Source organism: Heterocephalus glaber, unplaced genomic scaffold (assembly GCF_053883595.1).
Source record: "Heterocephalus glaber isolate CG9 unplaced genomic scaffold, H.glaber_assembly_v1.0 deba00001234, whole genome shotgun sequence".
Lineage (NCBI taxonomy): Eukaryota > Metazoa > Chordata > Mammalia > Rodentia > Bathyergidae > Heterocephalus > Heterocephalus glaber.
In genome coordinates, this window is record NW_028258221.1 from 88,339 (window position 1) to 101,636 (window position 13,298).

A 13,298-nucleotide genomic window follows, 5' to 3' on the forward strand; every position below is an offset into this window, starting at 1 on the left:
AGCCTTGCCCACTTCAGCTTTCCTGCACAGCCACTAGCATCCCCTTGACTGCTTCTGACTCCACCTGCACTCTTCCCCATGGCTCTCACTGATGAGGGCGGCACAGCTCCATTTTGCGGGTGTTCTATCACCCTGGTTGCAAAGACCCTTGCAGTGTCCTGGGCCACGAAAAGAACCCTCTCTGGTCTCAGTTAATTTTGAAATCTATTTCCCTGATACTATATATGGTCTAAGACTAAAGCCCACGGTCTTCTATCTCAGTATTCTCAGTTGTTCCAAGAATCCAATGACTGATTTCACTGTCAAAGTCAAAATAAAGTCTCGGAGAGGAGCTTACTCCCTGCTCCACAGCTTCTTAAAGATGAAATTAGCACTAGAAATACACCAGGTGCTTTTTTTCATACCTTGTAAATGGTGAGACAACTTGGGAATCATTTATGAGGGACATCTAGTGGACAGGAATCAGAAGGCAGCTAAACATCCTCCAATACGTAGACCTTTACAGCCTGACACGTTGACAGCACACAGGTTGAAAAAATCTGCACAGGCAAATAAAATGACACTGCCTGGGATGGGGCAAAGACAGCAGGATTTTGGGGCTCCCCGGGTCATTAGAGCGTACATCATATAAATTAGGGAAACAGGGTATTCCTGCTCAACCTCTGTTATGTGATACAGATTTTATCTCTAGGACGCACAAGCTCATACACTTCTACCCAGTTTTCTAGTAAATGTTTTCTTTCTAGTCATTGGTAAAATATCATGATGTTCTGGATACCATTTTTCCATGTGGGCATGTGTGTGTGTGTGTGTGTGTGTGTTTGGGCATGTGTGTCTGAAGAAGACCGTCCTTACCCAGATGTTGTAGAGATGGTCTTATATATTTCCTTCTAAAAGTATCATCAGGGAGCTTATTTTATTCTGTGTGGTTTAAGCTATGGGGCTAAATTTATCTTTTCCTATGGATAATCACTTGGCCTAGCTGTTTAAAAGTTCTATTCCTGGCCGGGCCTTGAGGTGCACGCCTGTAATCCCAGCACTCAGGAGGCTGAGGCAGGAGGATCACCGAGAGTTCGAGGCCAGCCTGGACTACATAGTGAGTTCAGGGCCAGCCTGAACTACAAAGGGAGACCCTGCCACAAAACAAAACAAAACAAAGTGCTATTCTTTTTCCACATTTCAATGCCACGTGGGTCATAGGCCAAGCTGTCCCATGTTGGTAAATCTGTTTCCAGGAACTCTATTCCATCGTCCTCTTTGTGAATCTCTTTGCAATAAAACAGCTTTATCGAGATTTAATTGATAGGGAGGAAATTGCACATACTCAAAATATATTATTTGGTAAGGTTTAAGAAACAATCTTAACCATTTCAAGTATAGAGTTCTACAGAGTCACACTGCTGTGTGACTAGTCTCTGGAATGTTCTAGTGTCACAAAACTGAGTCTATTATCCATTAAAACTCCCCATCCCCCTGCTCCCAGCCCCTGACAACCTCCATGCTACTTGCTGGTTCTGACTTTGATCATTCTAGGTACTTCACACAAGTGGAATCACACAATGCATGTGATTTTGTGACTGGTTTATTTCCCTTAGCCTGACGGGCTTGAGGTTCACCCTTGTAGCATGGGACAGGAAATCTTTCCCTTTAAGGATGAAAAATAAGTTACTTATTCATTTCTCCTTGAACATCTAAAATTATGCCACTATAGACGTGTCTCTTCCTGACAATAGTACAAAGTATCTGAGTAACCACAGCTTTACAGAAAGCTTGATATAATCAAAGTCCTCTCATACTTTTTGCATGACCACCTGGCTTGTCCATTGGTGCTGTTTTACACTTCTAAGTGAGATAAGATCTGCCCATCAAGCTTCATGAGAAACTGCAGTGACCACAAGTCTGTGTTCCCCATAATCCTGTTTCCTTGCTCCTGAACACACAGTTGGAGTCAATAGCCCAGCTATCTGGCTGCTATTAGTCCTCGTTATGTGAGCAGGAATGGCTGCATCCCCCCTCCAGCCAGCCCATAAACCCCCATGAAAAGACGCCAAACTCCTTGGGCTTCCAGACAGGTGCAGATAAGCACGGAGCCCTGGCCACCTCCCTGCTAAGGACTTGTGGCTACAAGATTGAAGGACACTGAGCCACAGCCAGAAGGGACCTCACTTTGGACACAACAGGAGTCAGAAATAACACTACTGTGGGAAGTCACGGCTGTTTCTCCATTTATCAGAGCAACTAATGGTCCCTAAATGAGCATGAAACTCTTGTGGACTTTTGGTTGGAACTGGAGTAGACGGAGGGGACTCACTAAACTTAGGACACAGGCCCGTTTCAGTGATGTACATAGCCTATACCTTTACTTACTGTCTTGTGAGAATTTCAACAAAGAAGATTTACTCCCACTTAAAGTCATATTTATTTTCCAAAAGCTTCTCTGGGGCTAGGGATCTACCTCAGCGGTGGAGTGCTTGCCTAGCATGTGTGAGACCACAGGCTCCATCCCCAGAGCTGAAAGAGTAAGACTGTCACTGATGTATCGGAATGGATAGAGTTTTCTTTGTAATTATTGAAGTATAATTTGTAAATTAAACAATTTAAGTAATTTCGGGTATAAGGTCTGAAGAGTTTTAGTAAATTTTGTAATGGTGGGACCGTGACCACACCCCTGCTACAGAACCTGCTTATCACCCCCTAAATTCCCTAGTGCCTCTCTGTGGTCACGCTCCACTCACTCTCACCACGGGAATCACAACACTGTTTTCTCTCTGTGGCGCTCCTTTTCTAGAAAATTCTTAAACATGGAGTCGTGACTATTTAGTCTTTTCCTGGATAATCATGTTGACAGTAAAAATTGTACTTTCCTTTCTTCCTTTGCATTTCTTTCACTTTAATTTCTTTCTCTTTCTGTTTAGAAGTTACTCTTACACTTTCCCATACATTTACTGAAAAGCTAAAGTTAATGAACGACTCAGAACAGACTCTAGAGACCGTTAGCACTTATCAGCCCTCTCCCATCTTAAGCTTTTATATGCAACTCATAGATAGCCATTTAAAATTTCAATCCGGGCTGGTTTACCTTAGCAACAGGCTCATCATTTCATTTGTTCATCATTTCTTCTTGATCTGGCTCCATTTTGGGTCCAATTGCATTCCTTCCCAGATTGGCTCCTTTGGAAAGCCCTTCATCTGGAACAGTCTTCATTTTGTCCTCATGCTTGAGCAGTGGTGTAGTAACTAATGGACTCGGACTCAGCACTTGAGCATTAAGTTCATGTCTTTGAAGACATTTCTGTTTTTGTTTTCTCTCACTTTGCTGTTGGTTGAAAGTCTGTGGTCTGTCAGTCTAGTTGTACATCCTCTATCATTCATTTGCTGGCTTTTCTCCTCTGGTTTCCTCCAACAACTTCTCTTTGTACCTGAAAGTCCCTGCGTTTGCTTATGTGTCTATGTATGAGTCTACATTAATTTAGCCTAGTGGAGACTTCCTATCCTTTCTCAACTTGAGGATTCATGTCTTTCAGGAATGCTGGAAAAACTTAAGCGCACTTCCATGATTGCCTTCTCACCGGCTATTTTTAGTGTACAGAAATTCCATGCACTATTGAATGGGCCTTCTCACTTTATCTTCCCCGCCTCTTACAAACTCTTTATCACTTCATCTATTGCTTTTTCATAATCTGTTTCAGGGTTCATAACTCTGCTTTAGGTTGTAATCCAAGATTCCCGATTCTCTCAGCACCTGCGTCTATCCAGCTGTGTAACCATAACATAGCAGTTGATACTTTGGGGATCACATGGTTCATGGACATTGTCACTGTCAAATGTCCCCAGGAAGGGGAAGTAAATTCTCCAGCAGACCCTGACTTAAGGTAATGCATGAGACTATGCAGTTTCTGGAGGTTCGCGATTTTGTCAGGGTCCTCTCAACACACCAGTAACTTCAGTGGCCTGGGTCACGGGTGACATCCAGACCACTGGGTCTCAGCAGGGACACGGTCACCCCTCAGAGGACACTTGGAAATGTCTGCTCATTTGCGTTTTTGCAGTTGGGGGAACGAATGCCACTACTGGCCTCTAGTGGGAAGAGGTTGCGGATGCTCCTAACATCCTCAATGCACAGCCCAGCCTCCCTGTTCCCAAACAACCCACCCCAAAATGTCCACAGTGCCAAGGTTGAGAAAACTTGGTCTGCCGTGGAAAAGGAAAAGTGTGGTATGGGTTAATCTGAAAATGGAGTTAAAATCTCCATGGCCTTGTGCTCTGTAGGGAATGATTATTGTAAACACATTTTCTTTCTAGCACTGCCAGACACATAACTCCCCATGCAACCTCTTAGTACCACCAAGAGCATAACTCCCTATCTCTGCTCCAAGCTTGAACGCATTCTGGAATGTAATGTACTCTCTATGAGGCCCACTCTATGTTCGTGTCTTGCTTATCTGCTCCTCCTTGGCAGACCCTACCCTAAACTGATGCATACGCCAAATATGTTTCTGACCTTGAGTTTGACCTCGCTATAGACCAATCAGTAAGAATGATTTTATGTATGTAACCAATCAACTGCCTGCTCTGCTTCTGTACTAGTTTCTGCTTGCAAATCCTATATAAACTGTAGACAGACAGAAAGACAGGGCCTGGTTCTCTGAGGAATTATCCAACCAGGCCCATCGATGTAAATAAAGTTTGCTTTCTGCCTCCACGTCCCGGGTGCCTGTTGGTATTTCTCATTTGCTGTTACAAACTCACCAATGGGTGCATCTGGCAGACCTCTAAGCTCTGAGAACCAGTATTTTCTGTGTGCACACAGGAGCCTATTTCCACACTCGGAGCCAACCTGGAGTTGGTCCCTGTCACTGATGTGAGCTGGCACACACCAGCCAGCACACTTCCCTGCCTGTGGATTTTGGCAGCACGTGAACAGGAAGTGTTGGGCGGCAGACTTCCAGAAATGAAACCCTTCAAAGAAGAAATGGACGACAGCACAGAGGAGGCCAGGACCTTGAGACACACGCTGAGAATCAGAGGCAGAGATTTTATTTGCAGCGAGGACAGAGTTGCCTCAGTATGCCAGCGAGGTGGCAATTTCCCCACACCCCCTGTGCTCAGGCCTTCCCCCACATCCCATCTCAGCTCTGAGCTTCCCTTAGGGCACATCTGCCGCTGCCATTGACTTGGGCTTTGTGAAGCTCATGGCCCCAAAGCACAGGATGCCACTGAGGAAGGACAGAGTGGCAGTGACGATGCCTAGTGGGAACACATAAGAGAAGTGTTTCTTGGTCACAACCTCTTTGCCCACAGTAAGCGCTAATGGGAAATCAAGGGCGCTTTGGCCAGAAATGTCCATGACATAGTTGCAGCTCACAGCCAGAGCCACACAGCAAGAGTTGAGGCAAAGAAGGAGGACCGAGCTTCTGTAATAGAGTCGCAGGAATTCTGGGTAGGTGGGCTTCAGCCTGCTGAGCAGGAAGGCCACTGTGCTGAGAATCAGGGCCACTGGCTGTACAAACTTCACCAACACCATTAGATCTTTCACAAACTCAAGCTCAACTACCTGGGTCCACCCCCTGTACATGTTAGCCACTACTAGCACATCAACCACTGTGCCAGAGTTGTTTTGCCTGAGAGAATCCTGAGCATCCCAAAGGCCAATGAAGGCAATGAGAGAAACCTGGCTGTCAAGTTCCCACATGCGCCAGGATACGCTGCTCACTACGATGATACCCAACACCCAGGCCACGGAACTAAGCAGGAAGGCAGTCAGGGCACAGATGTGCTGCTTCACTCCAGGAAAACTGTAGAGGATGTTGCAGAGGCAGGAAGCCAGAGCAGGAACACCAAGGAAGGGAGAAAAAATGGAACATGAGTCATGGGGAGAGGGGGGTAAATATTTACATGCTGTTGCCCACGTATGAAATTTGTATTTAAAAGTTCTGCAGGGGCTGGGGATTTAGCTCAGTAGTTCCAGCGCCTGCCTTGCAAGCTCAAGGTCCTGAGTTTGATCCCCGGTAGTGGAAAACAAAACAAAACAAAAACAAAAGCAAACAAACAGAAAAGTTCTGCATATGTTCTGCTGTCCTAAATATTTTACATGAGAAGAGAAAGAAGCCTAGCAGCTGTGTGTGGCAGAACACCTGTAATCCCAGCACTGAGGAGGCTGAGGCAGGAGGATCTAGAGTTCAAGGCGAGCTCGGGCTGCATAGTGATTTATAGCTGGTCTCAGGTGCATACAGATACCTTGTCTCAAAGAAAGAAAAGAAAGTACAACTGAGAAAGGGAAAGACAGAGGGAGGAAGGAAAGAAGGGATGGAGGGAGAGAGAAGAGAGAAAACAGAGAAACAAGGGGAAGGGAGGGAGGGGAGTGGCAGAGGGGAGGAGAGAGGAGAGGAGAGGAGAGGAGAGAGGGAAGAGGAGGGAGGGGAGGGAAGAAGGAGGGAAAAAAGCCTAGGAATCCATGACAGCTGTGGGCGAATGAGTTGGTAGGTGATTTGGAAGACAGTGTGGCAGAATCTTTCAAAAGCAGACATGTTCATGTCTTGTCTATCAATTCCCATCTTGAGAATTCATACTGAAATAAGAGTTTGTACAAATATATGGAGCAATGTTCATTTCAGGGTCCTTTGCAATAGAGAAAATTGGAAGAAACCAAAGTGTTGATAAATAGAGGGGTGTTCAAGTAAATTATGGCATCTTCAACATCATAGTGCAATAGTACATGGCCATTACGAAGAACGAGTTAACCCATATGAAATCTAGGAAGAAAAAATACTATCCAAAATGACTAAAATGTAAAACCCAAAATGAATAAGAAAATGCATGGTGTGAGCATTTGTGTTAAAGGAAAACCATATCTGCTTTTCTTTATATATACAAGTAGATATGAACACATTTGTTAAAAGTTGAAAAGATGCACACAAAAGGAGTCATTCTAAGGAAATCAGTTTGGTAGAGAGGAGCTTTTCATTCTTATCTACATATATTTCCACAATTTGTTTCTCTATTTGCTTACTGGTTGGTTCGTCTTACAGTAGTGTGGATTGAAACAAGGGCCTCACTCATGGTAGGAAGTGCTCTGCCACTGAGATAAACCCTCAGCCTATCTGTAATGCTTTGTAATGAAAAGCACACATACTTTATAAGGAAAGGTGGCCTGAGCCTGACCTTATGGATCTATATGGGAAGTGTCACACACCACGCCCATTTACCTTTTTAACCCATTGCTTGCTCCAAACTCTACCTATTGGCTTCTTGTGGGTGCAACTTAAAACCATCCTGATGCACCTCATATGCAGCAAATATCTTGTATGAAGCAAAGCATACACTTCACATTTAGATTGGGAACTCAGTTATTTGTCTCCCCTGTCAATTCAAATGCATGGAAGTGTCAGGGGTAATAACAAATTACAGTTGGGGGGCCACCCCTGGGGTTGATTCCCAGAAAGGTGGTGGTAATGTCTGCCCAAGCATGTGGGCGATGTGGGCGCTGCCCATGCAAATCATTCTAGGGGCCTCCAAAGTCCATCTCCTTCCCATGCAGTCTGCTGTCTCCAACCAGGCCCCAGTAAGCACCAGGCTTCCTTGGGATGTGCTTTCTCATAAGGGGAAGGCAGCTGGCTACTGTGAAAGTTGCCTTGTGAGACAGGGGTGGAAATGATGGCCAGGTTTGAGAATTCACTGTCCAGAGCACTCCCTTGCCAAAGGAGATCTGAGGGAATGGACCACAGGATCAGGCACTTTTGATGGAGAGAGGGCATCAGCAAGGAGAATGCTGCAGTTGTCAGGAAAATGTGCTAGTTTGGGGTGGATCTGGTGATGTCTGTGTAGGGACATGTTTTTCTCAAAGGCCAAGTAAGAGAACTACATGTAACTTCTCTACACATTTACCTAGGGGTGCGGAGGGTCACCGTCCACAACAGAAAGATGGAATGATAAATATCCTTTGCAGAAGTAGGAATCATTCTTCACGAAGAGGAAAATGTCCAACCAATAATGAAAAGTGATGAACCACCTACAGGAAGAGAAGTATTGTTAGGTAAAATTTGAGGTAGTAAACAAGGCCTACAAAATCCTTGGCTCCCATAAAATAGTCACTACAGCTTTACCCTGTGTTTTGCATAACACAGGCCCTTGTGTCAGTGCTGTGTGCATATGGGTACGTTCAATCCTCAGAGTCCAGTAACAGATGTAAAATTGTGATCCCCGTCTTACTGCTGAGGAGAAAGAGCACAAAGAGATGCAGGACATATGCAAGTTCAATAAGCGACATAGACATAAATGGCAGTGCAGACTCCAGAGCCCTCACACACAGTGCTTCCTGCCCGTCTTGCTACGCGATGGGATTTATTCACATCAAGAGAACCAACAAGGGCGGGAGGTGTCGCTCAGGGTACAGCACTTGTGTAGCACGCACAAGGCCCTAGGTCCCATCGGCAGTGACACAAAAGAAGAGTGTCAACGTGCAGATGACTCCCATCAATTACAATAATGCCTACCCATGACCTTTTCTGTGTCCTCTGAAAATGAAGCCTGAGTGACAGAAGCAGATGGAAACATGTGGAACCCTTGGTTCCTTGCCTCCTCTTGGCTTGAATAAAAACATCTTCAAGGTCAACTCTTTCATCCAAAAAGATGAAAAGAGAAATTTGAGCAAGGGTGTGGAGACATGGGCATCCTTGTGCACCGCTGTGGGAATTGTACAGGGATACCTGGAAAACTTGACCTAGGAATCCACATGTGAGTCAGCAATGCTACTTCTGGGCATGCGCGAAGAAGAGGTCAAGGCTGGGTCTCGAGAACATGTTTCCATAGCGATGATCATGGCATTATGCACAGTCATTCAAAGGGGAAACAACCCAAATGTCCACTGATGGATGGGAGGATAAGCACATGTGGCCTCGACACAGCACACAAAGGGAGAAAACTCTGCCAATGCTACAACCTGCATGAACCCTGAAGACATCGTGCTGAGTGAGGTAAGCCATCAAAAGGCAAATACTGCAGGTTGCACTTATACAAGACACCTATAGGAGGCAGATTTCCTAGAAACAGAAAGTAGAATGTGCATGCCAGGAGCTGGGAGGAGAGTGAATGGGAGGAAGTGGAGATGGAGTTTCAGTTGTGGAACACAAAAGAGTTCTAGAAACGGATGGGAATGATGAAATATACTGAGTGCTCCTGATCTCAACATGTCAAAAAGACTGAGACGATAAACTTCATGCCATGTATATTTTTCCATGGCAGAAAAGTCTCACTGGAGAAGGCTACAGTGGAAACTGCCTCCAGGGTCTTCACACTCAACTCTGTGCCCAACCCTGTTCTCCTGATCATTTTATCAGTGCATGTTCATACCATCCGGTGTTTCCATTCCCTGTGGGGAGCTGGTACGTGTGGGCAGTACACCTTAGTTCTTCTCTAGCCTCTTTTCCTCCCCTCCTCCCACCCCCCCCACCCCCGATCTCCCGATCCCCATCCCTTTCCGTACATGTTTGCGGTACATGAGCTTTCCATTCCTTGTGCAGACATGGTCCGTGCACCTCACACCTCTTCATTCCCTTTCCATCCCCTTTCCCTCCTCTGCCTCGCCCCTCCCTCCATCTCCTGATCCTCCCCTCTTTGAGAAAGCTCTGGGATTGCTGAGTGGCTCCTTGCCTCCTTCCTGGGAATACTCACTTGCTTCCCTTCCTTGGCTGCTTCTTCAAGCACCACCTATATCTCACGGTGGGATGAGTCCCTCCTCACCACACCCGTCCTTCCTGTCTGCATTTCCCATGCAACCTTTTATCTCAGCCCGTGGCTTGCATTGTGTCCCCCAAAGAGACACATCAAAGTCACAGCCCCAGACCTTTAGAATAAGACTGAACATAGAGCCAGGGTCTTTACAGAGGTCCTCGAGCTCAAGGGAGGTGTAGAGGGGGCCTGAATCCAATGTGGCGGTGTCCTCAGAAGATGGGGACAGGACCTGTAGAGGAAGCTTTGTGCAGCGCTGCTATGATGTGCACAAACCTTCCTGGGCATTGGGAAGAAGAGTAGCTCACGTGGCCCGCCTCAAGGAAGATTCACGCTGGAAGGAAATGGAGACACGTAAGTGACACATGCAGATGGGCGAAACCGGCCTGAGAGGCAGCTGCACACACAGCCTGCAGGAGAGAAGATGCAGAGAGGATGCCACGTGGGGCGGGGGTGGGGGACAGATAATCTTTGAGGAAAAATTGTCCTAATTTCACCCTAAGGAGGAGTCTGAGGCCTAGAAATGGGAGGAGGGGAGGTCACTGCGTGTGGAGACTTGCCCTGAATGCTGGGTGGCTCCTAGGGTGGGGCAGTGAAGAAAGGGAGAGGCAGGAGCAGCCACAGAAGCCTGTCCTAGAGAGCACTGAGGGGGCAGGAGTGGGTCATGGGAGGGGCGTGGCTGTAAGAGGAGGGCAGGGCCAGGGCTGCTGCATGGTGACAGCAGGAGCCAAGCTGATGGCCAAGCCGTCCGGGCAGGTGCATATCCCAGGCAGTCCTCTTATCAGCCAGCTCATCCTGAATAAGTTATAAGGAAGGGACAGTGTAAGTGGTACCCTGGCACCCTGAGTGGGTTTAAGTGACTGTGAGCATTTCTGTAGCGATCACATTAGGCACTGCCCTTGAGGTTGTGGGCACACTTGCTCACAGTGAGGAAGAAAGATCCATTACTCCAGGGCTTAGGGAGTGACAACACATCATGCACTTGATGGCCTCCCTGGGTAAACAGACAAGAATCTCCATGGCTGTTTGCAGGCTTGGGCAGATGCATGGAAAGATCTGGAAGGACAGCCCCTGGCAACCTGAAGGGGTCTCTGTGAGGGGCAGGGGGGTCTGGGGTGACGAGGCCTTGTCCCGTTCACAGTGTGTCTTTGTGCACCATTTATTTATGCTCACGAGTAAGGTTTCCATGGAGGAGGCCGAGAAAGACGGAGACACAGAGACAGACTCAGAGACTGAGAGAGACCCAGGGAGACAGAGACAAAGGCATGCACAGAACCTGAAAGACAGAAATTGGGAGGATGGACCGAGCCAGAGAGAGAGAGAGAGACAAAGGACAGGTGGAGAGAAATTCACACACAGAAGCTGACAGAGGCAGAGAGGGGCAGAGGGAAGGGTGGGAGGGTATATATTTCCAGGAAAGCTGTTCCAAACCCTTTGCTACGTAAAAATCTCAGCTGCAGAAGACTGCGTGGAAATGGCTCCACTTCTGTGCAAACTAAGGAAAGGATACATGGCACAGGTGTCTGTAAAAGCACAGAAGAGACAAAGGGTCTATATGTGCAGACAACAAACATCACCTCTGGGATGTGGGACAGCGGATGGGGACACAGGTGGGGTCAACATCCTCTTGGTCCCAGGTCACGGCTAATGAAGAGGACATTCCATTCAGTGAAAGAAGCGAGGCAGCAAAGGTCCGTCCTGGATGACTCCCCTTCTGGGGTCCCTGGAGAGGTAACTCCAGAGACAGACAGGAGAAGATGGTGCCCAGGGCCTGAGGACAGGGAGGAGGGGGAGGTGGCAGTTCATGGCCACCGTGTTTCCCATGGGGACAGTGAGAGAGTCTGGACATGGATGGTGATGACAGTCCCGTCTGCATGGCAACACACTAGGTGTCACTGAGCTGTACACTGAGAACTGGTTAGAAAGGCACATTTGATGCTTCGGGCCATTTCCCACAGTGAAGAGTCCATAAACATGAAGGACAGAGCATCCACTCACCAGCGTGCTGTCTTGCGGGACCCGGTGACAGGACGAGATGATGGCCTGCTCCCTGGGCCACCAGGGCTGACAGGCAGGGCTGCTCGCAGGGTCCTCACAGGCTCCTCTCGCTGGCGTCTTGGTCCAGGAACCAGGAGCTCACACGCACAGGATGGGCCTGCCTCTCAGCTCCAAGCCTTTCTGCGGCAGTTTCCATGGTCACCACACTCCACCCCTCCCCCATCCATCCAGTCCTGTGCTGCCAGCTCATCAGCACAATGACGCCCGTCATCCAGGTTGGCCCTGGCACTCACTGTGTGCCCTGTCTCTCTGCCATCATCCGGGTACAGCATATTCACCCATGGGTTATCAAGATCCATGTGACTGATTCTGACCAGTTTCCTCTCCCTTTATTTTTCGACCCTCCAAAGCAGGCCCTAACCCACCTCATGTGGAGACAAGGAAGGACAGTCTTAACAAAACCATGGCCCTGCTGGGGATTTAGCTCAGGGGTGCCGCCCCCTGCCTTGCAAGCACCAGGTCCTGAGTTCAATCCCAGGTACCAAAAAACAAAAACAGTGGCCCTGGATCAATGGGAGGATGAGCAGGAGGAGCCCCCAACTGCATGTGGTTTCCTTGAGAAAGGCCACTGAACACCAGCACACTCAGCCAGATGCTCTTGAACTTGGGCAAATGACCCCTTCCACTTGGGTCTTGAACTACTCTTACAGGAAGGAGGCCACATGGGGAAGACAAGGCAACAACCTGCGGGGCGGGTCCCTCAAGTGTGAAAAAGGGGCCTGCTCAGGGTGGGGACAGGAGTTGAGAAGGACCTTCTGCCAAGACAGGGCTGCCCGAAAGGACCAAAGGCCCAGCAGGCTTTCCTCAGCCGCACATGTCCCCCAGGCATCCAAATCCCAGGACATTCCTATTTGCCAGCCATTGCACAAGGAGGAATGAATCCCTTCCAAGAAGTGAGGGGAGATGTGTACAGAGATTTAAGGAGAAAGTCCATACCATGAGGTCAAGTGCTCCTCCGTATCTGGGCTTTTTCTCCTTCCTGGGCCTAGGGAGAGATAAAAGTGTTCTTGTAGTTAGAAATAACCACATGACTAGCCTTGCCATTTGTGCATGACTCAAATAATAGCACTCATTCCAGGCCAGATTCTTGATACTCACTGTAGCACCTTCCATGCTTTGCTCTCCTTCAACATCAAATGCAGAGATCATGAGTTTCGAAGTAGAACTTCGAGAAGAGAGCGGCGTAGACTCTTTGCTGTCCGTTAGCACAGAATGGCTGCCAGTGCACATGTATGATAGTTAGTGTCCTCAGGCGGCCCGGTGCTTCCAGCCGATCTTCATCAGAAGTAGAAGCTGTATAACTCATAAGTCAATCTAAATTATGAAAACATGCAAATATCCCAAAAAACAAGCTAATGTTTCAGATGCATCAAAATTGAAATGCGAAGGCTGTGGAAAACATACAAATTCTTAATTTTGTCTGTTAGAGAATATTACACACTTAAGAGATATATATTGATTTTTATGATTTGCTTTGTGTCACTCAGCATAATGACCTGGAGATGAACTCAGAT

The 13,298-nt window shown here is 47.5% G+C and overlaps 1 protein-coding gene across 10 annotated transcripts; it reads right to left on the reverse strand.

The window, feature by feature from the left end:
- Positions 1-1,974: 1,974 nt before the first annotated feature.
- On the reverse strand, positions 1,975-13,077 carry LOC147828206 (uncharacterized). 10 transcript variants are annotated; one of them, XM_087210900.1, is made up of 6 exons: positions 12,883-13,077; positions 12,721-12,769; positions 11,725-11,900; positions 8,103-8,210; positions 7,885-8,008; positions 5,016-5,795 (listed from the first exon to the last, which is right to left on the reverse strand). In XM_087210900.1, the coding sequence occupies exons 5-6, from the start codon at positions 7,956-7,958 to the stop codon at positions 5,147-5,149; spliced, it is 723 nt and encodes a 240-aa protein (XP_087067026.1). In that variant the 5' UTR covers positions 7,959-8,008; positions 8,103-8,210; positions 11,725-11,900; positions 12,721-12,769; positions 12,883-13,077; the 3' UTR covers positions 5,016-5,146. The 10 variants fall into 10 exon arrangements, with proteins under 10 accessions (XP_087067019.1, XP_087067026.1, XP_087067022.1 ...); XM_087210896.1 differs by lacking the exon at positions 8,103-8,210 and having other exon boundaries at positions 12,883-13,076; XM_087210894.1 differs by lacking the exon at positions 8,103-8,210 and having other exon boundaries at positions 11,725-11,904; positions 12,883-13,076.
- Between the last annotated feature and the right edge of the window lie 221 nt (positions 13,078-13,298).

Excerpts from the sequence above, each read along its gene's own strand:
- LOC147828206 (XM_087210893.1), bottom strand. The coding sequence starts at position 7,958 with ATGATTCCTACTTCTGCAAAGGATATTTATCATTCCATCTTTCTGTTG. Across the intron at positions 5,796-7,884 it reads GTGACCCTCCGCACCCCTAG|TTTTCCTGGAGTGAAGCAGC; the intron begins GTAAATGTGTAG and ends CATCCTCTACAG.